General features: G+C 41.6%; 1 protein-coding gene across 1 annotated transcript in view; it reads left to right on the plus strand.

The window, feature by feature from the left end:
* Positions 1–27,670, plus strand: part of LOC310962270 (MAM domain-containing glycosylphosphatidylinositol anchor protein 2) — a gene marked incomplete at its 3' end in the record, with an annotated part of 180,361 nt that overhangs the window by 62,886 nt on the left and 89,805 nt on the right. The window contains exon 3 of the mRNA XM_083934673.1: positions 12,242–12,416. Coding sequence (XP_083790799.1) covers positions 12,242–12,416 — 175 coding nt within the window. The remainder of the gene's footprint in view (positions 1–12,241; positions 12,417–27,670) is intronic.

A 27,670-nucleotide genomic window follows, 5' to 3' on the forward strand; every position in this document is an offset into this window, starting at 1 on the left:
TTTGCACACACTAACCTTTTGAACATTAATCGGATGTTGTTTCCAATTTGCTTGATAACTCAAATTAACAGCATTAATTCAGCACCGTCTCCGGACAGAACTGAGCTTATCTACATTCATTTATATAATTTGTCTTTTGATCGATAGGCAGGGTGATAAGTTTGTACACTTTCCTTCTCGATGCCAAAGCAAAAGAGCTTATTGATTTTTATATTTCAATTGAAAAGGTGAGGCCTCTTAAATTAGCGAGAGGTTCAGACACGCTGTTCATCTCCTGTAGTCGTCGGGGGGGGACAACTTCGCACTCATCATCTCTGTCTTTCCTCTTAATTAGAATTTCTGAAAAACACAGCAGAGCGGAGGAGGAGAAGGAGGAGGAGGGGAGGGGGTAGAAGATCAAAAGCTCTGCATGGCTGTGGCAGGAGAGGCAGGATCTTCTTTGAAACAGAGTCATTATGAGACTCACTCAGATCCCCTGGCACAGCGGGTCTCGGCTGTGTCTCCCCTGACTTTGGGGATGTGTCAGCTTTGTCCCCCTCTGGTAGTAGCACGGAACCGGGGGCAGCGCGCACTCATTCAGAGTACTTTCGGAAGCCGACGAGGTTATCCGGGGTGGCAAAGACCCACGGCTGGTTTTGTGATGTTGGTGGAAAAACACATGCGACCTCATCGGAAACACACTCTTAAGTTCACACGGCTCATCGTTTCATCTTTTTAGAGTTAAATATTAATTCTCAGACTATGTTTGAGTCTTTCTTTCACCCTGAAATTCCACATTTTAATTGAGTTTAGTTTCTTCATCTTTCAAGAGGATATGGAGTGGGAAAAGTAATCAGTGCTCTTTGCAGAGGTTGGAGTGCACTTTCAGTTTGTGCTACGCGAGGGATGAATCAAATAGCGTAGCTCTCACAGGTGCGAAGCCTATAACTAATAGCACAGGTTTGGTTTTGGTGGGGAATATATTTATTTATATATTTTGTCAGAAGAAGAAGAAGAAGAATTCCTTTATTAAATCCGCAACAGGGAAATTCAATTTTTTTCACTCTATTATTGTTATTCATGTTACACACAGGCCCCAAAATACACACACATGCACAGACATGCAATTAATGGAGAGATGTTCGAGCGAGGGGGCTGCCAGTGACCAGCGCCCCGAGCAGTTGGGGGTTCGGTGCTTTGCTCAACAGCACCTCGGCAGTGCCCAGGAGATGAACTGGCACCTCTCCAGCCACCAGTCCACGCTCCATTCATGGTCCACACAGGGACTCGAACCCTCCCAGTATGTACAGTTCTGTACCGTGGCCTATTGGGGCAATTGTAGGTAGGAAAACAGGTGGAGGAAGGCAATAGTCTGAGGAAAAAAACTTTAGTACTCACTGAGATGTGGTTCCTTGATACATACAGAAGAAATGTGTTACTTAATAATCTCAAAAAACATTAAATTTTTTCATACCTTATTTTACCTCATTAAGCTCATAATTGTCTTTATCCTACAATGGCCTTAATACACCTTCATAGTTTTGTGTGTCTATACCTTTTCATCCATGTGATATTCACACATTCACAAGCATATACTGTACTTACACGGGGGCCTTGATACTGCAAAACACTTGCTAATGTATTTCCAAAAAATGCTCAAGTATTTGTTTTATTGTTGTAAATCTGATGCGTTTGACGAATTTTCAAAATAAATATACTTTAAGAAAATGAATTGACAGTAATCTGTAGGTGACATACTTCTCTGTTTCGACCAACTATCTGCGATACTCAATTTAAAGCTTATCTTCAGATTGTGTGTCTTGTCTTCACACTCTATGTTAGAATGACCCATGCAATAATAACGCCTGTTCCACTTGTAAAAGAGGGTGAGCCGTCTTGGTTCCTAAACCGTGTCCACTGAGCATCTTTGGCACAAATGAATACAGGCGTTACTGCCGATGCAGTGCTGAAGCTAGCTGTTAAAGTGCACTATAGCCTGAGGGTTGTCAGGTCAGGTTCCCCCCATATCTTGCTCTTTTACTTTTTATTAAAATAGGCAAATTTTTTGCACAAAACTCACAGATCTGACAGCTCTGTATGGACGTTAAAGGCCTCTACCTGGTCTGTGTTTTCTGTTCTGTCAGCACTTGGTTCCTACGCATCTATGATCTGGGTTAAGTATAAAGCAATGTGTGAAGAACAGTATAAGATTATGTGCTTTGCTGAAAACATTCAGGTCATGTAAGCCCAGCCCTGGAGTCAACTATGATCTACACCTACACTAAAATTAATGGAAAATTATTGTATCTTGACTGTGGAATCATTCTAATTTGTTTTCTTGAACAATTTTTATGCCAGAAATAACTTAAACCCCACTCTCCATCTGCACCACAATATCACAAGGGGCCAAGTCACACTGCTCGATCACTGTAAATGGCTTCAATTAGTTCAGCATTTGCATCATTACTGTCCTGATATCTGACTCTTTCCCTGCTTTTAAGATACTAATAGCTCCCACCGTGATACATGGGCAGAGGGAGGTTGTGCCAAGTACGACATCAGCACCACAAGTTGTTGAATGACAAAGAAATTAGACTTAGACTTCTCTTTATTGATCCCTTTGGGAGGACTCCTGCAAGGAAATTTAATTTTCAGCAGCTTACAAAAGCACAAGGGAGGTATAAAAAACTTCAGTGTAGGATAACCAATAAACTCTTAGCTAAATAGAAACAGAAAGTATATATACCGTGAACAATACACTTTATGTCAAATATATATGAGGTAGATGTAAAAATACAGATAAAATTAAATTCACGGAATATGAAATCAGATCAGTTAAATGTGGAGGAAATGTATAAGATAAAATATGTATGACTGTATACGACAGAAATGAGCAGTAAGATTAAATTATTGCACTTAAGTGGTGGATAAAGTGATTGCACAAAGAAAAGAAGATAAGCGCCCAGGTATGTAAGAGTAGATTATTAATTGCTCAGTGAGTGGCTCCCACTCCTTCCCTTCTGTCCTCTTTATTTCCTCCTCCCCGCGAGTGAGGAGTTGTAGAGGATGATGGCCCAAGGTGGTCCTACACTTGGGCAGGAGCAGCCTTCCACTGAACAGGCTCCTCTGGGTGCTGATGACTGGCTCCCACTTTTTCCCTTCTACCCCCCCCCCCCCCCCCCTGGCTTCTGATGACGGTGTGCAGGGGGTGGCTGGCATTGTCCATAATGTCCAGCTGTTTGTCCAGTGTCCTCCTCTCTGCCATCGTCACCAGCGAGTCCAGTATCATGCCGACCACAGAGCCAGTCTGGAGGTGTCCTTCTTGGATATGCTGAGAAGTAATGACTCTATGAGACTCATTTAAGTAGATGGACTTCATTGGCTTCGCGGAATTTTGCTGTCAAAAAAGCACAGAAATTACTTAACATTCTTGTTTTAAATTACCCGACTCCGCCAAATGGATTGGTTTTCATGATTCGAATTTGGTCAGCATATCCAACCGGGAACTCTCGTTTGGAGATCTTTCGGGAAGGGGCGAAAATACTGGTTGCTGATTGGATAAACCATCTGTCTATCACCAACATAAGGGCCAAATCAACCAATCACATCAGCAGAGCGTATGACGTACTAACAGCGTTGAGGCAAAGCTCAGAAAGTAAACAACATGTGGGTAAAGGATAGTTGCCGTTTGTGTAACAAGAATTTACGGATAAAAGGCCCAATTTCAGGTGCCCGTCCATATTTCAACAGAAGGATCCATGACAAAAAAAAGGTGTTAATGAACGGCTTGCTGGATAGCTGTGCTCATCTTATCTGTGGCTGCCTCCATGTTGTTTACATTGAACAGACACTTCCACCGCATCACACTTCAAAACCGACGCTGTTTGGATGTTCTCTTGGCAAATGGCTCCTTATTTTCGAGCGAGATCGGGATGGTCCTACGAGATAATGTTTTATAGAGCTGCACAAACAAGTGTGACGTCAGTCCCGATGTCAGCATTTCAGAACCAAATATCATTCATTTGGGGAGGAAATTTCAAATAAACAGTTATCGCCCATTTGAGTCCCTGCCATCGTCCATGTAAGGCCATTTTCTCATCCGATCCTAATGTCAGCGTGACGTTGATGTTGCTCACATAAACAAATAACCTGGCGCCGTCTGCAAGCAGTGTATCTTTGGCAACCAATACTTCTTGACGATTCTTGATGTTCTGGTACTTTCTGTGAGCTCAAAAACATCTGATGTTATTCTCTACAAAAGTGCAGTTCAGACAGAGTCCATAACCTTTACTTACAGATACAGAAATATATGTATTTACATATCTATGCAGTAAATGAGGCCACACTTGGTAATTTCTCCACCGTTGATAATTCTTCATGTGTCTATCAATATGCACACTTCTTAAATTACAGGGACGCCCCTCAGGGCCCTCCCACTGAAGGAGTTTCTGGATAGTGTCCAACCAGGCAGCAGCTTCCTCACTGTGGGCCTCTCCATCAGCCCCGTGCACATACGCCCACTCCCCTCCGAGGAAAATACACAGGCTTTCTAATAATAAAATCAAATGTGCATCCAACCACACACACACACACTAACACACACACGCATACACACACACTAACACACACACACACGCACACACTCATGGAAGTGGCAGCTCTTGTCTTCCTGCCCATTTAATTGTCAAATAAATATATGTTCCTGTCAGTTACCAGCACACCATATAATATGTGTTTTTTCCTTCTGTGCCTCATGGGTTTGGCATTTCAAGGTGTTACTAAGGGCTGTGCAGGAAGACTAAGACTGCTGGCATCTGGCAGGCTCGGGGGGCAATGAAGTTAAATTGTCATAGATGAATTGTGCAGAGGTCACTGGAAGGATTTGTGCAACTTGGCTCTCTGAGGAGGAGGAGAAGAAGAAGACAGAAAATCTCAGTTGTTGCCAGTGCTTTTCCCCCTCACTCTCTGCTTCTCATCCCTGTGTAAAATACTAGCATGTCACCTTCTCCCATGTATTTGTGATTGGATCAACAGAGAATTAATCAACAACTATTTTAATAATCTAATAACTGATTACATCATTTATCAAACAACGAGATTTGGGCTCCGCTTGTCTAGTCGTTCAACATGCCCTCCATACCCTTAACTTCAGCACTTGCCCTCAAGGGTATCCCTGCCGCCATCATAAGTGCTGCTCCATTTGTCTGAAAAACTGAAGGAATATTGGTCGGATCAACCCTCAGATCGCTGAGGCAGCGAGTGAACAACGGTAGACAGTTCAGAGGTGCAGTTATGCGTTTGGTGCAAGAAAATACATCCACAGTTAAGTGGCAGTAGCATACAACTGGTGAACTCTAAATAAGTTTCACGTGTTTAGCAGATTTCCTTGAACGGACCCCCATTGACTAGTAACTTTACTTTTACTGACCTAATAATAATACATCTTATTTATGATATTTGTACAGCACCCTTCATACAAGAAATGTAGCACAAAGTGCTTTACAATAAGGAGGTTGCATAGAATGAAGATAACAGAGATAGAAGGCTGCAAGTAATGAAAAATAGATGGAAAATTTAAGCAGTTATTATAATCCTACAACCGATGATGGTTTGTGCTAATGTGAACCAGGGCAGGTGAGTTTCCATCTTGCTCCGCCCACTTTCCCTTTGCTCTGGTGTGTTTGTCTGATTTTCAGCAGGATTACAAACAAAAACCAAAACATTTACAAGAAACTGGTGGAAAAACCCATTAAATGTTAGAGCAAATCCGGATCACAGGGCGTTACACGTTATTTTCTCAACTTCGTTAATATTCCGAGGTACGGCATTTGTGCTGCACTCATTAAAGATCAACACAGTCGATGGACTTTGCTGGCTTCCCGGGATTCTTGCAGTCAAAAAAAGAAAGGAGATTACTTTACATTCTTGTTTCATAGACCTGCACAAACATTTTAAGTCAGCATTTCTGTACCAACTATCATTCATTTTGTGAGGGAATTTCAAATGAACAGTTATCCCTGCCATCTTCTGATTGTCCATGTAAGGCCATTTCTTGATCCGGCCCTAATGTCAGCATGACCTTGATGCTGCTCACATAAACAAATAACCTGCCGCCTTCTGCAAGCAGTGTGTTGTGCAACATCCTGTTTTTGCAACCAATACTTTGACAACGAATACCTCTTGGCTGTTCTTGATGTACTTTTTGTGAACTCAAAAAAAATTGCTGTTATTCTCTACAAAAGTGCAGTTCATTCAGAGTCCATAACCTTTTCTCACAGATACAGAAATATACGTATTTACATATTCACATATCTATGCATTGGCCATTATTCTACACTACGGAGTAAATTAGGCCACGGTTGGCAATTCCACCACTGTTTAATTCACGTGTCTATCAATATGAACACATCTTAAATTACATGGGTGCCCCTCAGGACTTCCAACTGATGGAGTTTCTGGATTGTGTCCAACCAGGCAGTACATTACACATTATTTTTTCACCTTTGTTAGCAGTCCAAGGTTGGGCATTCGTGCCGCATTTATGTGATGTTGGAATAATCGGAAAAAAGGGAAAAATTGACAGAGAGCTGTGCTCACCTAGTGCCCTTCCACTTTTTACATATTATAGATGAAATGACTAATTATAAAGGTGGAAAATTAGTTTTAAAATTAATTAATTGACAATGAAAATAATTTGTTTGCCGCCCCACTTCTCAAAAATACTCTGTTGCCCATTAAGTTGAAATAATTTTGTTTTCAGACACATTCCTCATTTTATTTTATTTATACGTGGTTTAATTCTCACTTTGATGTTTGGAAGAGATTGATCAATAAGGCTTTATCCGTCACAAATGAATAACACTGTCACAATCGTTTCAAGAGAAGAGAATATTCATCTCACTCTCTCTTTGTCTATATACCTATGAATTGGCCAACTGTCAAAAATGACAAGACGTGCAAAATGTTTGAAAAAATTGTATTTGATGCCATGTCTATGAAAGACTAGCATGTTCATTCTCTCTCGCTCTCTCTCTCTCTCTCTCTCTCTCTCTCTCTCCATCTAGTGCTGAAACATGTAGATGAATCAAATGATAGATGGACATTGAGTTAAATTACTCCAAATATGATAATAATGGCAATTTTGAAATGTGAAGATTTGCTGTTTTACATCAGTAATCAGACAATAGATGAGTAATCGATTCTGAAAAATATTAGCTTCAGCACTGCATCCTTTAAATATAAAGATAATAACAAACCCTTTGCCTATGTCTTTATCCCTGTCACACTCTCTCTTTGTCTCCGTATCAGAACACCACATATATACAGCTTTATCTGTTCATACTTTCATGGTCACTGTCCTCTGGCCTTGTTCATTGTCTTTGATGTTGTGAACAGACATCAAAGGGTCCCTGATGATGAAGCCATCTGCCCCTGTCTCCCCTGCCCTGGCCTCCATCCATTATGTCCACACTACTTTGTTTGAGTACCAGGCTCCAATAGCCAGCAACACCACATTGCAAACACCTTTTTTTGTCTCAGTTATAGGCTGGCCAAATTCAACTCGCAGCGCCACGGGTCAGCGAGTACAAATAAGCTGACCTCGGGCCCCGGGACATTTCGCTTTTTACAGACCAACTGGAATATGTGATCTGCTTTGGATGCTCCCATGACAGTTAGCCTACAGTGCTGGTGTCTCTAGCAGATGGTGCTTTTTTTGAGTATGATTAAACTTCCTATTTTTTATGCACGCTTTGCCTTTAAAAACTGCACCGTATTAGAGCTTCCCCTTGAACTACACTCTGTCCAGTGCACCTGCAGTCATTCATACTGCAGCACCCAAACGTACCTTATGTAGTTCAACATTTTTCATTTCATCTTCATTTTTGTGTCATTTTATGTTTGTCAGTGTGTGTTTCCTACTTGATATATTTTTATCTTTCTTTTTTCTGATATACTATCCTCCCACAGTCCAAAGACATGCGGGTTAGGTTAATAGCTAATTTTAAATTGCCCATAGGCGTGAGCGTGAATAACTTTCTGTTTCCAACGCTCTTTTCTCATATGAACTCTAGACAATGACCAACAACCATCGGGTGCAGATATTATCCAAAGTTTCCCTTTCACACATGTAGCACACAATGGGAGATTAACGTTTATTCTCACTTTTCCTAAAAACTCTGTTTGGTTTAGACCTGGAGTGGCGCTTGGATAGACATACAGAAGGCAGAACATGACACAGATTACACTGCGGTGACAGCTGGTTCATAACTTGGTCATGAACAACGTCAACGGCATCTTTATCGACAGAAGTTCACGAACCACGTCTTCTCTCCAGTTAGACATTTTTGTTAGCGTCTTTGTGTAAATCACGGTTAATCTACAGTAAACCGTCAGATGTTTGTCTGTTTCCTGTTTTGTGAGCGGCATGATAGAAATGTTCATCAACCTGCTGGCTGTGAATCCTCTGGGCAATGGTCTGCTGTCTACATGGGCTCAATCTGACATTACATAGATTTAGAACTAGGGAACTGGCAGGGTAAACTCTGGTTGCTCTCCGTTCCAACTAATTCATTCAGTCTTTTACACCCCCTTAGGTTTGCAGTGCATGTGTGAAAGGGGCTATTGTGTCAGCCCTGTGATTGTCTGGCGATCTGTCCAGGGTGTACCCCATCTCTCGCCCGGTGTCAGCTGGGATCGGCTCCAGCCCCCCTGCAAATAGGATAAACGGCTACATATGGATATCAAAGCCTCTGCAGCATTTTTCATATTTCCATCCAGTTTTGACGAGGGCCAGTATTTTCTAATATGGACCTGGTAGAGTCTTTGCACTCTCAATTTGTGATCTGGACCCCCTGTTGCCTCTTCTGATCACTTGATTGTCATGCTCAGCCATACTTGGCTGCACCACCGAGCGGCACAAACCACCATCAGTGCCGAAAAGAAAAGATGGCAAGCAATTAGAAACCAGTCTGTTGTAAGGGAGAGGGGAACGTCACAGCCAGCATTATGGGAGATTCACCGAAGATGCGTGCTCCAGCATATGATCCCTGCATAATAACAGACACTGGGCGCATTTTAATTAGCTCTTGCCGTGACACCGCAGCATGTGCGGGCTAAAACACTGCTGGGATTTTCAGTTGGATACTAATCTAGACGAGCTTCTACTTTCATTGTGAGCAAATGTTGATCTTTCTATTGGGATATGGGATTTAAGAGGAACTGGTGTTATTGTTGTGCTAATATCTGCTTGTGTTTTTGATGATTTAAAAAAATAGAATATGCAAAATGTGAACAAATGCTTTTATTCTTATGAGTTGTAACATGAAAACCAGACTAGATTTACATTTAATGGTAATAATATATGCACACAATTGCAAGGGGCAGACAGGAATAATTGATTTGTGGCGTAAAACAGTGGCTGGGTGGTACATCTTGGACAGTTTGGCTGATTCTGCAGTGTATGCTTATGAGCATCTTCTGAGTTTCAGCTAAGGAATGAGAAAGGATCAGCAAAGCTAGCCAGTAAAATAAAACTCATCCAAGCTGTCGACGGGCTAGGAGCAGCAATTATCATATTGCTCAAATCCACCACTCCCCTCAGATCAAGAGTATTTGCATTGCACCGAGGAGAGTGAAGAGGGTCAAACTGTTCTCACCAGGCATACTTCAGGACTCCCCCTGTGGGTAGAGGTGCTCAGATGTGAAAAATCAAAGGACTGGAGGAATAAAAATAGCTTCAGGGTACAGGGTGTGTTGAAAGCCCGCCATTAATGTAGTCTGCTGCCCTCGTGAAACAAACAGCGGCACTTTCCATTTCAAAAATATGAAGCGTTATTTGAATAGCCTCTTCTTAGTGTCACTCCAACAATGCACTTATTGATACTGCACTTCCCTAAAAACTCAAAGCTCTTTACACAAAAGGCAAAGGAAAAGACTGCGGGTATAAGCTGGGAGAATACTGAATTCTGCTGAGGTCGCCATAAGACAGCTTGCTTTGTGTTTGCGTGAGGGGATCCGGAGCACCATAGGAGAGTGACACAGATCTCAAAAACTTTGCTCCATCTAATTTGTTATCATAACTTATTTAACTGTGTTTTGATGAACTCGTGATGTCCCTTACTGTTATAATAGGGCTGCTGATTTTCTAACAGTGAGGGGGTTTAGCATTGACATCAACTGCTGACTTCGGGCTTTTTCATGGAATCTTAATCTCTCTTGATGCATTTGAAACAGACAAAGTGAAAACCTTTTTCAGTGCAGTGTATTAATTTAAAGCCATTTATTTTCAATGGTAATATATCCACTTAATGGCTGTAGAAAGGCACGGGGCAGAAGTTCAGTCTGGCTACAGACTTTGTCTTTTTTTTCCAGGGAAAAGGGCAGATGAAAGGAATAAATACAGCACACATGCAGTCGTTGAATTTCAGGGTAGCTAATTTATTTCTGCCACTCTCAACAGTAACACCCCAAGCAAGTCGGAGAATCTGAAACTCCTCTGATAAACTTTTGCTGCATTTGGATTCCTTGTCATCCACTAGCCCCGAGCTCCAAAAATAAGCCTTTGGAATAGGGCACCATTATCAGGTTTCGGTGTCACTCACTCTTTCATTTCCTTTCTCCTGTCTGTTTTGGAAAATGACCAAACTTTAAGCTGTCGTAACCTCGGGCTGGAGTCGTCATGGTTAAAAACCCCACAGCTAGAGCAGCATAGCAGAAATCTTGCGAGATATCACCCAATCTTCATCCCTCCGTGCAGCGATATCCCTGTTCCATCTGATAATATCTCTATAAAATGGGATGCTATCTGTATCCAAAATGATGCTATCACCATACAGTGTGGAGATATTGGATTCTAATCTCCCCCCTCCTGCTGAGACAGAGATATGTGAGGCTGTGCATGCAAAGCCAGTCCATCTGTGGCTTATTCAGAATGAGGGATTGAATAGAGCTTTATGCTCTGTAGCTCTAGCTCTGTGGCCCCCAGGCCGGAGTTGTCACACTACCTGTTCATGCTGTATGCTTTAATGAGTACAGGAGAGGGAGATGATGGAGAGTCAATTACAACCTCATGTTGGAAAGTAACACTATTTCACCTTTCATTACAGCCCAATGCCATGTGCTAACTGGGTCTCATCAGTTCATGAAAGGTAGTCTTGCAGAGAAGGCCACGCTGAGGTCAGCCCTGTGTGGAAGAGTGGAAATAGTGAGGTTAGAGGAAGGTTTCAAGCTCTCAAATCCCCTTTTGTTTAGTTTTAAAACAGAAGTTGCATTGCATCAAATGTAGAAACATAATAATTAAGCAAACATTATCAAATGGGGTCCTTTATTAACTTCAACTACAGTATTTAAACATTCCTTTATTCATCATTCAACCGCTTATCTCTGTCGGGGTCGTGGGGGGGCTGAAGCCAATCCCAGCTTACATCGGGCGTGAGGCTGGGTACACCCTGGACAGGACGCCAGTCTATCACAGGGCACATTGAGACGAAAAGAGATAAACAACCATTCACACCTACGGGCAATTAGAGTTGTCAATGAACCTAACACGTGCATGTCTTTGGATTGTGGGAGGAAACCGGAGAGAACCCACACAGTCACGGGGAGAACATGCAGACTCCACACAACTGGGATGCGAACCTGGAGAGTTGGCTCCAGAATACCCATCTAATATCTGTTAGATGCACTTAACACCGCATCAAAGACCTTTTATCTTTTTTGTTTAATCCTTACAGAAAAGAAAAGTTTAAAAACACCATGGTTTTATGGAGGTTTAGGTGGCGGGCTATTTCTACGGTCGGGTGCAGTAACTCCAGAAAGTCTCTTTGCCCTGCTTGGTCGTTGATCTTTTTTGCTCTTAATTCACTTTAGTTATTTCCACTAACTTCAAGTGTGTTGTTTTTCAACCAGTGGAAGGACAGTGAAAAGACATTTCAGGCTCAAAGGGCATAATCCGATCTCTTCTATTAGGAATTTCTCTTGAAAAATGTGCAGGGGGTGTTGAATTTAATTTAGGGTAGCCTCACATCGAATTGAAATAAAATATAAACAATATTTCTGTATATAATGCTGAATTTAACATCTGAGGTAATTCAAAGTTTTTCTGCATAAGCAATTGGCCATTTTTGTGTTGTTGTTTTTTTGAGTATTCACAGTATTATATTGAATTATACTGTATTTCTACTTCCTACCTGAAGCTGCATTAGACCCCTCACTCTAAATCCGACCCGGAAGTATACTCATGTCTACCCATTATTGTTCTCAGATCCGATGGACCAAGACGGCAGGCAGTGTGTCGGACCGCTTCCAGGACTCTAGTGTGTTCAACGAGACGTTGCACATTGCAAAGATCCTGAGGACCCAGGGAGGTCGCTACTACTGCAAGGCTGAGAACGGCCTTGGATCCCCCGCCATCAAGTCCATCAGGGTGGACGTCTACTGTGAGTGTGATAATAAAAATGTTTCCCTATGTTAATTTGTGTCTCTTCCTGGTTTACGAAGACATCCAAGTGAAGCAGACTGAAAACGTAGAGTTGCCGAAAGGTGTGACTATCAGAGTCTGCGACCGTGTTATTGCGCAAAAGACTGGTGGCGGTGTTGCTGTGTGTCTCCTGCCTAATTCTCTGCTAGGACACATTCCAGACACTCATGACCCTGAAAAGGTTTCACAGTTCTGATTATGAAACAAAGTCAGTCTCTTAGCAGTGTAGTAAAACACACTTCAGTGCAGCTTCCAGCACAGTTAGCTTTTAAATTTTAACCAGTGAGTATTAAATTAATTTAAATGCTTGGAAATAAGTTATTATATGAGTTGAAACAAGTGCTGAATTTTATTTTCCAGAAAATATAGCTCAGACCCATATTTCTGCTATAGATGAAAATGCAGTTATTTGTAGGGAGAGCATCCAAAGAAACCCCTGCACTCTCCCAAGAATGTTAATTAAGCTAAAACGCTTTTATTTTCCTGTCACAGCTATCGACTGTATGTGCAATCTCTCTATTTTTAAAGTATCTGCAGGGCAAACAGCGAAGGCTCATTAGCATTCATCAGAGAAAACAGTGATTTAGTATTATTATTGTTTTTATTGATTGGGCATTGATTGTCCCTGTTCACCTTGTGAGTGGTCGAAGAGTGGCGAGACAGGGAAGTTGCTGCCCTTTCATCACAGCTGGACCCTCAGACAACCTCAAACAAGTAGGCGTTTGTATCCACTGAGTAATATGTAGGTGTATTGTAATCAGGTGTGTCGAGGGAAGATCTCTGGTCTCGCTGTTTCAACTTAAAATAATTCTGCTGAGTTACATTTCAAATCATGTGTCTGTTGCCGTTGAAAGATCCGTAAGACGTCTCCTTAAATTTTCACTACTACTTCAGTCTCTGCTCCCTCAGCGCTCAATCCCTGCTTTCTGTTATATGCCGAGCTGAAAAGTAAAAAAACGCTACATCTTATCTAATATAAATGATAACCTCTCTTAATCTCATCCACCCTAACTCTTACTACCATAAGCACAGTTTTGTGTTTTTTTTCCCCGGGAGGGGAAGGGGATGTTAAGGAGGAGATAGCAGATCAACAGTAGATGCCGAGCACTGCATCAAGTTTTCTATGTAATAGGGGTGACCAGTGGCTGAGTGGTTAGAGCAGTCGCCCCATGTAAAGAGGCTGAGGGTCTTTGAGGCAGCGGCCACGGGTTCGACTGCGACCTGCGGACCTTTGCTACATGTCTCCCCCTCTCTCTCACCCGTTTCCTGTCTGTCCTATAGAATAAAGGCTAGAAAATCTTTAAAAAAAAGAAATGATAAAAAAAAAATATATATATATATATACATAGTGTGTAAGAAACATTGCTTTGGGTAGGTGCCTAATCAAACGTTGAAAGTTTAGTATATTAAGTGCTTAGAACATTATGATGGAAGTATATGATGTCCACTCACACGCCTACTTATGTCTCATATGTTGTTGCAGCAATGTTTGATTTGATACCATTTGTTACAAAAAAATGTAACCATTTATAAACACATGAGAATGGGTGAAAAAATCTCAGAAAACCCTCAAAAATGCCACATTAGGACACTGCAAACGTGAGGAACACCTTAGAAAAATCCATGCTGTGATTTGGTATCAAAAACGTTTTGATATTCGGAGATTTTTGCATAAATTGTATCTTTGATGGCGAGCGCGTATGTTCTGGAAACTGCTCTCAAACCCCCTTATTGTCAATAAACCTCAGAACCACATATGTCCCCTCAATGCCCCGAGGTCTCTAGTTTGTGGTCATACAAATTCATGAGGCTGTGATTATCCTAGAAGTCACGACAGGTCATTTTATACTTATTTACTTACTTAGGCCTTTCAATTCCTTTCGGAACATAGGCCATTGATGAATCTTTTACACCATCGCCTGTCTTGGGCCCTTCTTTCCAGCTGTTTCCACATCAGTCCTCTTTCTTTAGCTCCTTCTCTGTGCTTCTTCTCCAGGTGTCTTGGGGTCTTCCTCTGCTCCGTTTGCCTTGTGGATTCCATGTTAGTGCCTGTTTGGTTATGGACTTTTTACCTTTTCTTAATGTGTGACCATCCCAGCTCCATTTCCTCCTCAAAAGCTGTGCCTCTATTTTATACAGTGAGGTACAAAAAATGGTCTTATTACAATGAAATGGCTACTACACAAACTAACATCAGCACTCGTGAAAACATTTTGCCCCATTGAATCCGCGACAGTCCTTTTTAGTATAGGAGAAAATAACACATTTGTACTGCATGAGAAAAACAACATGGTTTTTGCCCCAGATTACATCATTAGCATAAAATGGACATGTATGTAAATGTGTGGGTGCCCACAGAACCCATTTTTATTCAGATATCTAGAGCTGAGACGTCAAGGGACCCTTTGAAAATGGCCATGACCGTTTTTTCCCTTGCTGGAATTTAGCCTGAATTTGGAGCATTATTTAGCCCCATCCCAACTAGCTTTAAATCTAAGCTTGCTACAGCCTCTGGAAGACATTAATGTTGTGGCCAAGGACAACATCTAAGATCAATTTCAAATTTAGTTCTAAATTATCATGCACAAAGGAAAGAAAGAGGTAGGTGAGCAAAACATTTTTGCACTAAATAGGATACACTTGAGCTCTTTCCAGTCCATGACCCCTTTCCAGTAGAGCCTGTGCTCATTTGATGCATTGTAGAGAGGTAACACTGCCCTCTGTCTTTTATAGGTCTCTTCTCTGCCCACATTTTGTTTCCTGTCTTATTCCTTCCCCTCGCTGTGTGAGCCACATCCTTGTATCTGTTTATTTGGACTGACACGGGCAAAGGTTGTGGGATTGAAACTTGTTTAGAAAGCTTGTGGACGGCCTTAGTGGAGCAGCAGAGCATGAGCTGAATGTATCACAGTAGTTGACAGTCAGAGACCTCGTTCTCTCTGTGCACCATTTCACCTTGGCCGCACTTAAGAGCCAGAGGAGCAGACGTGGAAAAGAAGCCAGATAACACACCAGAGACAGACCAGAGGATGAGAGCAGGGATCCTCAGTGAGCTTCATTTTGAGAGTTTTCATGTTGCTTATGCACTAAAATTGCAAACAGAGTACTTGGTATAATAAATAAGAAATTATGAAAATCGATAAAGACCTATTTGAATTACAGAAATAAATATAATATGAGAAGAACGCTGAGATGTGTCATTTAAATATATCAGGCTGTTCTCATTCACTGTTCTTACTAATAATGCATAATGTAAGCAGCCTCTAAGCAGGCGGTCCTTACACAGGAGACTGCTGTTCATGTCCTCTACTTAACTTATGCCACACACAAGTTGCATATCAAACGTTGATATTGAACCCAAACCACAATCTTTACCTAAACCCACTGTACCCAAGTAGTGTTGTTGCCAAAACAGGTTCTGCACTGCAGGAGCGTGTGCAGTTGCACGGATCGCTCGTGTTGCTGGACGTTCATAGGATAACGTATGGAACAATTGTGTATAAATTCTCGTTAGATATCATACAAACTGTAGAGCTTGTAGGATGAATTTATACTATTGAAGACCTTAGATAACCTAAGTGAATCATGCAAGTCATTGTGTGAAAGAAATTTCACAAAGGAGAAACTCCAGCATTCATTGAGGAGTTTAGAGTAAGTAAGTATTGATATAGTATAAGTAAGTACATAATAATAAAGTATATGGTGCTATATGTGTGTGGTATGTGTTATTTAAACGCACTAGTCTTTAATAATGCAGTACTATTAAATATAGAACAGAAAGTAGTAAAATAAATATCAAACAATAAAACATACAGTCGCAACCATAGCGTAGTGATTTAATAATTATACAGTGATATAATGTAATATAATGCAATGTAACATAGTAATATAATCCATCAACAAGCACTTTCTTTTCCACCATGCAATTACATCAACAAAGGGGGAGTGATGGAAACATACAGAAAAACCAACTTCAGATATTGATTCAAATGAAGATTGTGAAGCCGGCACAGAAGCTGGCAGTAGTTTTAAATTGCTATCCAAATGATGTCCTTGCATCTGGCCTTGTAAACACAGGATGTGTGCCCTTCATTAGCTGGCATTGCGCTATGTTGCATCTCATTCCTCCTGAGAAATGTTACAGATGTCCCTTGAGGGTGAATTTAATTGATGGGCCTCTGCAGTATGTGCTATTTTTAGTGGTTTGCAGCTATGATTTTCAATTAGTATTAAAATTGGTGTTTTGGAGCTGGACCTCCCAACAACACCTTGAATTATGTTTGCTGTCTCTTTCAGATGCATCTTGCGTGCGTGTTTCTGTTCTTATCACTCTGTTTATGTCTGAGGGATAACACGAGCGGTTACAACGGACGGCACCATTACTGCAAACGGGAAGATACTCTACATAAACAGACAGGGCCCCAGAATGTTTTACATTAAGAGGCTTATAACCTGAATGATCTTTTTGCTATCGTTTCCTTGGTTTTCCTTTGAGACCATTTATTTGCTTCTGCTTCCTGGAATAAATTGTCCTATTTTTATTTTATTATACACATACGCACCATTATTAGATCAAAGTGGGCTTTCAGAACACCCCCTTCTTCATAAAGGCAGCTGTATGCTGCTTGATTCTGTTTCATTCATTCATTCATCTTCAACCTCTTGTCCCTGTCGGGATCGCGGGGGGCTGGAGCCGATCCCAGCTGACATCGGGCTTGAGGCGGGGTCCACCCTGGACAGGACACCAGTCTATCACAGGGCACACAGAGACGAACAGAGACGGACAACCATTCACACTTACGGGCAATTTAAGAGTCATCAATTAACCTAACACGTGCACGTCTTTTTGATTGTGGGAGGAAACCGGAGAACCGGGAGAAAACCCACGCAGACACGGGGAGAACATGCAAACTCCACACAGAAAGGCCTGAGCCGGGGCGCGAACCGGGAACCTTCTCGCTGTGAGGCGACAGTGCTATCCACCACACATAAATTAAGGAACTGAGAAAGGCTGAAGGTAGACAGACAGACAGACAGAGAAAGTTTTCTGCACAGCTGACTCTGAGCAGCAGATGTAAACAGAAAGGGATAATTAATGGTAATGACTGACCTCTGCAGCCCAGAGGAGGTGATTTTAGCTACATAGCCAGTTTAAAGCTAACGTGTTTACAGAGCTCTGAAGTCCATCTAAGCACATTTTATACCTGCTGACACTTCAGTTGTGTTTGTCTGCAGTTCGGTCTGTGGGGAAAGTCCTCTGCAAAGTTAATAAAGAACCTTGCCCAACCCTTACACTCATCGATTTTAAGCTTAAGATGCTCACTTCTTTTTCCTACAGGGGAGTCTTTTCAGTGTTTTCATTTATATTCAGCTGCATTTGTTTTGCTGCAGCATCTAATGTTTCATCGAGTGACTGATCGAGGAGGGCTTAAGAGTTCTGCAGGGCCAGTTTATTGCAGGCTCAGAGAGTTCATTGACCATCACCAGCACAATATATCTAAAAGAGATTTGGAGAGTAGGCAGCCAGGGCAAAATGTCACCGCAGTGACAGACCAAATAACACACTATTTGGAATGAGTTCAGTGGCATGTAATATTGTTATTTACAGTATGTTGCGAATATATTTACGCTGCTTATGCCGAGGGATGGGAATCGTTTCTGATCCATCAGAATCGTATGCCTCCTGGTGATCAATTCCTTTTTTCAATGCCGACTTGTTTTTCAGACAGTTGCAAAACAGTGACGTCAAACTCATGCGTCTATGCTGCTACAACAAGAGAGAGACGGAGAGGAAGAAACGGTCCTAAAGCATGGCAACACCAGCAATATGCTTTCTATACACTACGGCAGGGGTTGACAATCTTTTTGATATGAAGTGCCACTTACATTTTCTTGTTAATCAATATGCCCTATCAACATCGACCGAGCCCACTCAGCAGCATCATTGTTACAAACCTGCGCTGTGGAGAAGGCAACCAGTACTAGCGGATTAGAGAGGGAGCAGGGCAGGTCTTCACGAATGTGTATGGGGGGAAAGTAGTGATATCCAAACAAAGCTTCATGAAGCATTTTTTAGCACACTGAAGTACCAGCTTTTTTCTTTAACCCAGGAGAGCCATCTTGTGGGTTTAGAAAATTAAGCAAATGCTTCATGAAGCTTCATGTTTCTCACGTTTCATTTGGACATCCCGAGAAAAGGGTACGACGGTACACCTGGTAATGGCTGTGAAAGAGACCATTTGACATGCAATGATTAAACAAAATGATTGCACACTCGTTGCTAGTGTGTCATTGGCTAAGCTGTGGCATGCCAGTTGGCACCATAACCCTAAGGTTGCTGAGCCCCGTATTATGGACTTAAATTCCAGGGATTGCCATGCATTTGACACTCAATGCACAAGTGCCACTGTGCAGCATGTCCGTTACTTACCAAGGGGAAATGTCCTGTTCTATCAGCATTAGTGCCACACAGGCAGGGGACAAAGAACACCAAAATCAAAACAAATGCTGTACAAAATTCTACACAGAAAATTGATCGGGAATCTTTAAGAGAACTATAAGGACCTATAAGTACAATTGATAATGTCATTGGTATCAATACAATCTTATCAATTCCCGTCCTTACTTATGTCTCCTTACAGGTTTTTAAAAGACATACCATTAGTATTAATATATTAAGTTCTGCTTTAACAGTAGTTGATTAATCAATTTGTAAATCAACAAAAGCTCTAATCAACAGTTTTGATCGGTTATTTAAGTTGTTCAACATGTGTGAGGATTTTCATCTTTTCTGTCTCACGTTGTTTGTTGGACAAAGCAAACAATTTAATGACACCACCAAGGGCTCTGTGGACCTGTCATTTTGTAGATAAATGTTAACTTTATTCAAATAATTTAATTGGAAAAAGAAGACAATCATTGGTTGCAACCCTAATATTATTCTTCTGGATGAATCCCCTACAACTACAACTTTCCACTGATAAACAACACAATCTTCAAGTCAATTACTGGTGCCCAAACATAGAAGTGGTCGACCTAACTCAGAGAGTGAAACAGAATGATTTCAGCTGATGGACAAATGGAAAACAAATTGCTGTGCCTTAAACCTGCTCAGTCAAGGTCAGAATTTACTGTACAGGTTGTGATAAAGGACCACTTTAAAACTCGCTTTAAAATGGCCGGAACAAGTCTGGCAAAATGGAATAAATTGAAAAACACGGAGATGCAGTGTTGAGAATAAAAAAAAAAAACATGCAGCCAAGTTTCCTGGAGTTCACAGGAAAGAAAAAAAAACACTTTGCACTGTTTGTCCATATGCTAATGTTGTGCATATTATATTAATGCTGTGTGTCTGGTCAGCCAGTGGCAGTTTGTCAGTAGCTGTGAAATAGTAAGCACGAGGTGATGCATTTGTTGTGAGAAACAACCCACTGCACTGTAGATATCAGTGTCCCGAAGCTACTGTGTGCATCCTCATTCCTCCCTCATAGTCCACACTACATTCCCTCAAAAGAAGGTTCAGAATAAGACAATAGCCTTCTTTCTCTGTGTTATCCGTGGAAGGACTTACACAGCCCTTACTCCACACTGCTGGTGCACAAGACAGATCATTTTAATGAGGATACTGTGTGTTTGTGGGCACAAGGGCTAGAGTCTGAGCTTGAATCGTTTTTTGGCAACAGCAGCCTTCATCTAGATTTGAGACGTGTGAATGTGTGTGTCCATATCTTTGTGCGCTCATGCGTGCGAGAGGAAACAAAAATAGAGGCTGCCCATTGGGTTCAAGCACATGCTTATGCATGAACACACTCTCCACCAGTGAGGTCCTGACTCACACACACTCACACACACGTCAACAGCTTAACTTGTCTTGGCGTACGCCTCTTCAGCTGTGCAACACTGTGCAGCAGCATGCGGTGTGAGGCCGACTTGGGGAAGTGTGTCTGCGTAATGTTTGCCTTCCATCGATGGAGTTCATGATTGAACTCAGAGACCAAACAGCGGCTGATGATGTTTGTTTAGCGGCCATGCTGGCTTTCTTTTATCCAGTCGGTCAGTTTAACTGGCGCTTCCTATCTCATCAGGTGTCCAATTCGTGCTGCCCTGCTCCAAGGTGCCTGTGTAAATGTGTGTGCAGAGCAAGAGAGGACAGAGGGTTTTGGAAAAATAACATTGAGTCACAGAAACAATGAACATGGTGATAAAAATCATGTTTTGACTGAGACTGATGCGGTTATTATCATTTACTTCTTTTTCTCTTTATTATTGGTATTTGCACTTTGTGTCTGAATTCATATGGAGAGGCCCTTTTACAAGTGACTGTAATTCTATTTGGGTATACAGAGGGAAGTGCGTGGGATGGTGATCTCAGGGGAGCTTATTGATTAGTGGGTTCAGTTGGATGAAGCAGATGCTGGAGGCAGCTTCAATAAGTTGAGTAATGACTCAGATTGACTCTGGATATAATTGTTATTGTATAACTGGTGGACCGTCTTTTAGTTATATACAGCAAAGCTTTTATTTTGACGGTTTCATGGATAAAGGAACAGGTGACTCATCCATTAGTCCATCCACCTATATCTGCTTTTCCTTTTTAGGGTCAGTGGAGTTGAAGCCTGTTGACAGATGTAATGAGTAAAAGCTGTGTACACTCTGGGTAGCACTCACGCATTCACAACTACAGGTAATTTAGAGCCATTAATTGTATGCTAACCCCGGCCCTGTTGTTACTTTTGTCAAGCTTCCGGCTCTTGCGTAACACATAAGCAGTTTACCTTGATAATAGTGGCAGGATTGCCATTTTTTTCAGTCCTTGACTTCAGGCATAAATTACAACTGTAACTATAGAAGCTAACTTTAGCTAAATGAGTTGGCTGAAATGTCTTTGGCTGAATTTTTTATATGTCCAGCTGACCAGCAGCATGGGGGGAAAATGTACACACTACAGTCGACGTTTTTAACTAATCCTTTGTATTATTCATTTTTTTTATTCATTTATTTCAGACTTGTAATCCAAAGATGAGAAAAAAAAAAACAAAAAAAAAAACAACACATTGAGAAGAGAAAAAAGAAGAATTAACAATTTACACATACAGTCTGAAAAGGGGATGGAAGGAAGCAACGCTTATAAATTTCCAACCCCTTTAAGATGAGCTCCTTGCTCTTGGAAGTAACTCTCAGTTACTTTAGGTCGAAAGCCTGTTAGTCGGGCAAGCTAACGTTTTCAGCTTACATTACAGCAAATAAACACACATTTTGTACCTGTCTGTTTGGTTTTGGAGAGCTTGAAAAAAAAAGGTTTCCCTCTCACTACAGCCCTACTCACACTTTCGTCATGTGTAAAAAATGCATGCTTAAAAGACCTGCTTTGCATAGTTACTGTTTCTGAAATGAGAATTAAAAAAATAAAAACAAACGAGTCTCAAATAGACCAGAATTTTTATACCATCCATTTGGTGGTTATTCATACTCTTTAAAGGGAATTCAAGCAAAACAAACCTCACATGACATAATCAATTTTGGGATTAAAAATAGACTACTGTGGCAGAAATGGCTGACGAACACTATCTTGGTATCCTCAGAATAAGGTGATCGTATGATACGAGATGATGTATCACACAATCTTCTGAAAATACCATATAATGTATGTAGACAAAGATATATGTGCAGTCGCTTTTAAGTGCTTTTGGATGTAAATGACCTGCTGTGATGAATGGTGTGATACAGCCACGGTGAGTTATCTGAGCCTTGTTTGAATCAGGACAGAATGAATCAGCACATTATGTGTACATTATGTAAATGTTTGCTGGTTTGGTTAATGGAGGTAAAGCCAGTTCACGACTGCCCATTACTCTTTCAAGGACTTGCTGTGGGGAGGGGCCCTAATCAGAGTAGTGGAGTCAACATCATCTCTTGCTTCTGTTTTTCTCCCCATCAGGAGATTTTAACATACTACAGTGTGTTTGTGTTTGGTATGCTAATGTGATCATCTTGTGCAGAATTTTGTTCTTATCAGTTTTTTGTTTTCTCAACATTTTCTCTCTGGGAGACGAAAGGACACAGATGATGCACTGACTGCTATAGTAGTTATTATTTATCTTTCCGCCAGTACGCTTAGATATCGACAACAATATCCACATTACAAGAACTACTGTACAGTATGAATCATGCGGAATAATGACATCAATCTTGAACTAGTAGTAAAAAGCATTTAATGACTGCCTGCAGAAGTCCCATGAGGATAGAAGTCTTAAAATGTTTTCAGTCAAAAATGTAGGAACAATATTGTTTTAGAAAATATAATTTAGAGCTTTGGTTCATGTGGGAGACACGTTTGTGTGTTTTTTAAAAAGATGCTAGGAGGCGATGGAAAAATAAAGAAAAATCAGTCAAGATTGTTTAAAATTTAATGTCAGACAGAACACGGCATCAAAGGCACAATAGGATGACAAGAGAACCATAGCTAACATTAGCTAATGTTAGCTAGCTTAGTCACGGCTCTCGTGACGTAGCTGACATTAGCAGACATTAGCACTTATTCCAGCATAATGTCAGTTACGTTGACTTAACCAGCCCAGTTTTATGTGACAAGCTACCACCAAAAATATAATCTAATTATGTTGGAAACACTGACCCTATCCAGAAACATATTAAAAGTACTACATTCCTGGGACATCCCTTAAAAAAAACACTATAATATGTCCTCATAACTCTCTTAAAACAATAATGAAACAGTTTGTTGCAGCGGGACATAACACAGTGAGAGATCATCAGACCAATGGAATATCAATTGAAGAAAGAGAGTAGTTTAATGGCCACAAAGGCATGGCTATTTATAAATTTACAGTGGCTTTGTTTGTTAGATGTGATGTTAGCCTGCTGGTACAGTATGGGGCCACAGTTGGGGATGCACTGTTTGCAAGGACGTTTAAATGTCCATTGATTTTTGTCTTTAAAGAACCACAGTGTTGGCTCGTACACCAGACATTACGGTTAGTGGTCAAACAAGCACCAGCCAATTGGAAGCCAGTCAGCTATCTTCCAAATCTTTTTTATTAAATACAACACAACAGTTGGAATTTCTTTGAAGTCAGTGCCTTTTAACTTTCTATATCGTATTACCCCCAACACACCCACAAACACCTCTTATAACCTGCATAGCCCTCTTAAGCCACTAAAATACACTTGTCACTTTATTAATATTACATGGGGACATAGAATAGAATAGAAATACTTTATTAATCCCAAGCTAGGGGATTGCAGTACAGCCGAAGCATTAAACACAGACACATCAAAACAGCGATATAAATAATACAATATAAAAGATACCTAAAAGAAATGTATAAATAAGCGGTCTAATTGTAGTGCAAATGTATTCATATAATAATATAAGGTGTAGTGGACAGATTATGAGAAAACATATAAGGTGCTTGAGATTGTATTGTTATGAGCAGAGTTTTAGCTGTTATTGTACAGCGTAATGGCATCTGGCAGGAAAGATTTCCTGTATCTGTCCCTTTGAAAGTGGAGCTGGAGCAGTCTGTGTGAGAGGGTGCTCTGCTGTCTGACCACTGTGCGATGGAGAGGGTGCTGATCATTGTATATGATGGCTAACAGTTTGTTCAGCGTTCTCCTCTGCACCACGGACTCAAAAGACTCCAGCCTGAGACCGAGTACAGAGCCAGCCTTCTTGAAAATGTTATTAAGTCTGTTGGTGTCGCTGGCTCTGATGCTGCCGCCAGAACACATAGCAGCAAAGAAAATGGCGCTGGCAACAACCAATCTGGTAGAAGATCTCCAACATCTTGCACACGTTAAAGGATCTCAATGTCCTCAGGAAATAGAGTCTGCTCATCCCCTTCTTGTGCACAGCCTCGGTGGGAGATTTCCAGTCCAGTCTGTTGTCAATCACCACTCCCAAGTATTTGTAGTCCTCCACCTCCTCCCCCCTGATCCGTAGTGGCTGTGAAGGCATCCATCACCATCTCTCTGGTCTTGTTGATGTTAAGCATCAGGTGATTCTGATAGGACCACTCTACATAGTTGTCTGCCAGTGTCCTGTACTCACCCTCATCCCCCTGCTGTTAAGTTACAGTTACTATAGGTATCATATTTGGGGGGAAAAAAACAGAAATATGAATGCTCAGCTTTTTTATGTAAAGAAAATATTTTCATATCAGCATAAAAGGAAGGAATCCCATCCCTGGTTGTTCTTTGTCCAGACCAGACAAAGAAGAGGGTCATTAGGCTGAAAACAGAAAAGAACTCTGTCATGTCGCTGGTGCTTTCCTCCAACTGTAATGGTGGGTATTCTAGGTGTTGTTGTGTAGATCAGTGGTCTGTGGCTTGCTTGTTTTCTAGGGAGATGAATTAGAGAGGAGATGGGCTGAGGCAGACGCAACTGTCTAAGGGAGAGGATGAAGAGGAGATTCATTACTCCTCACCCGCTAACACGCACACACGCATGCGCGCGCACACACACGCATGCACGCGCGTGCACACACACACACACACACACACACACACACACACACACACACACACACACACACACACACACACACACACACACACACACACACACACACACACAAAGAAGAACTGGGCCTCATTATTTCCTCATCTCCACCACTGGGCAGAAGTGAGAGGCTGCAAGCTCTGCTGTGAGGCTGCAGACGTCTGCCCCTCCATTTATCACACACATTGTCCACGTGTTCACACTCACACTCACACGCACATACACACACATTGGTCTGGTGCACACACCCACAGAGACCCAGTGTTCCTCCAAAGACAGCATAATTGGAAAAGCACTGCCACTGAGGAAGATGGAGGTGCAGCAGTCCTAAGTGGGCAGCAGCTTCCTTAACACAGCTCCAGCTCTTAAAGCAACAGTTTGAACAGCACAGTTAAAGCACAGGATGACTTCATCTGGCTAGAGGGAAACATCATCAGCTCTTTGAGTTTAAACATTAACTATTTGCATAGTTTTGACTTCAAGGGAAATAGAGCAATCAAAAGTTTGTATTTAAGCTCTGGAGGTCTGTTTATAGTACAAATTAAATGTTTTTTAGCTACATACTGCGCATTATCTAAATGTTTTTCCCCCATTAGCAGTCAGCAACTCGAGGGGACAAGCCCACTTTATTATACATTAGAGCGCTGTATCTTCTTTACATTCATTTAGTTGACGCTATTATCCAAAGTGACTGATAAGTGCATTCAACCATGAAGATACCACCCAAGCCGTTAGGAAGGGCCTAAGCCATTCGTAGGAAGGCAAGTCCCGTGATTTGAGTCAGATTTGAGCTGCCTCTGGTAGCCAGTGCAGGGTGTGGAGTAGCATTGTAATGTGGGAGAACTTGGTATAGGTTAAAGAACAGCCGGGGTTTGCTGCATTCTGGATGAGCTGCAGAGGTCGAATGGCACATGCAGCCAGACTAGCAAGGAGAGATTTGCAGTAGTTTAGACATGAGATGACAAGAGCCTGGACCAAACCCCCTGTTGCCTTCTGGGTGAGGCACGGATGTATCCTCCTGATGTTGTCGCGCGGGTGAAGGACGGCTGCTCATCCAGTGACACTGGATGCAAGGAAGAGCAGCTCAGGCTTGTTCAGATTGAGCTTGCAATACTAACAAGACCATTATCATCTATATCTGTTTTAGGATACTCTGCCAACAGTGTAGTCTGTTGCAATCGTTCACAGTCGCACCATTGACTCCATTCTGCATTGCCACATTAATTGGCAGTAATTACACTTAACCATGCCTGATGACTGTGGCCTTAGAGACGGAATTAGTTACCATTACCTTAATGATCAATGCATATCCTGTGTGTGTGTGTGTGTGTGTGTGTGTGTGTGTGTGTGTGTGTGTGTGTGTGTGTGTGTGTGTGTGTGTGTGTGTGTGTGTGTGTGTGTGTGTGTGTGTGTGTGTGTGTGTGTGTGTGTGTGTGTGTGTGTGTGTGTGTGTGTGTTTAAAGGGGTGGGAAGTCAAGTGAATGAGATTGTATATAGAAGGAGAGAAGCCACAGAGTCATGCCAAACAGCAGCCATGGTAAGGATGGTGTGTTGCCCTCTACAAACCTTCACCCAAACTGTCCATACTCTCCCTCACTATGTTCCTGGCAGAGACAGAAGAGTAGCCTTCATAAAAAAACATCTGAATGGTCTCCCCCAGTCACTCTATGGTTTATTAAACCAGTTCTTTCGAACCCTGGCAACCGACCAGCTGACCAAATTTCTATTCCATAATTTAAGATATTAAAGCCTGGGTGGGGAGTTATGTAATGCATTTACCCAATAAGCACTCATTCACACACATGAAGCCACTTACAGTGTTTAATTAGTGTTCCACAATGACGCGGAGGTTCTTTATTCAGTCATATTTTTCATTTGGAATTGGTAAATGCCACTGATATTCATGCCATTACAGAAGTAGCTAATAGGTTGTATGTAAGCAACGTTTGTACATTGTTTTCTTACTTTAACTGATTCCTCCTTAGACCATAGAATAATGTAATTTTGAAAATGGGTGTAGTTCCCCTTTAACATTTAACTAATTGATTCCTCTATAGCATTTCCTAGTTGACCCAAGACAGCTAATCGTGTAAGAAGAGCAGCCGTAATATTTCTGCAGACAAGCTTTGGCTAGTAGTTATAGAACACATAGGTTTAATGCTTCAGATTAATACCTTAATCTGGTTATTAGCAGTAATCTATTTAAAGTGTGCATATCAACATACTACATGCACACAAGCATAAGCTGTAATTTCAGAAGACTATTACCGTATTTTCCGCACTATAAGGGGCACCTAAAAACCTTCAAATTTCTCAAAAGCCGACAGTGCGCCTTATAATCCAGTGCTCCTTATATATAGACCAATATTGAGCCACAACAGGTCTCGCAACTACGGTAAGCAGCCGCCGACTCTATTTTCCCCCGTAGAAGAAGTAACGCGCGGTGCATGTTGAGATATACTACTGCGCGAAGCGTGCCGTTTCATTTCCATGTGTGTGTTTGTGTAAAGAGCCCAAAATGGCTCCTGTTAAGAGACACGCTTACGACGCAGAGTTTACACTCAAGGCCATTAGTCACGCAGTAGAACACGAGAATAGAGCAGCAGCCAGAGAGTTTAACATGAACCAACCAATGGTGCGGAAGTGGAGGAAGCAACAAGACGACCTCCCCTGACTGTTTTGTTGACATTCCCTTT

The sequence above is a fragment of the Echiichthys vipera genome (genome assembly GCF_963691815.1).
Source record: "Echiichthys vipera genome assembly, chromosome: 19".
Classification (NCBI taxonomy): domain Eukaryota; kingdom Metazoa; phylum Chordata; class Actinopteri; order Perciformes; family Trachinidae; genus Echiichthys; species Echiichthys vipera.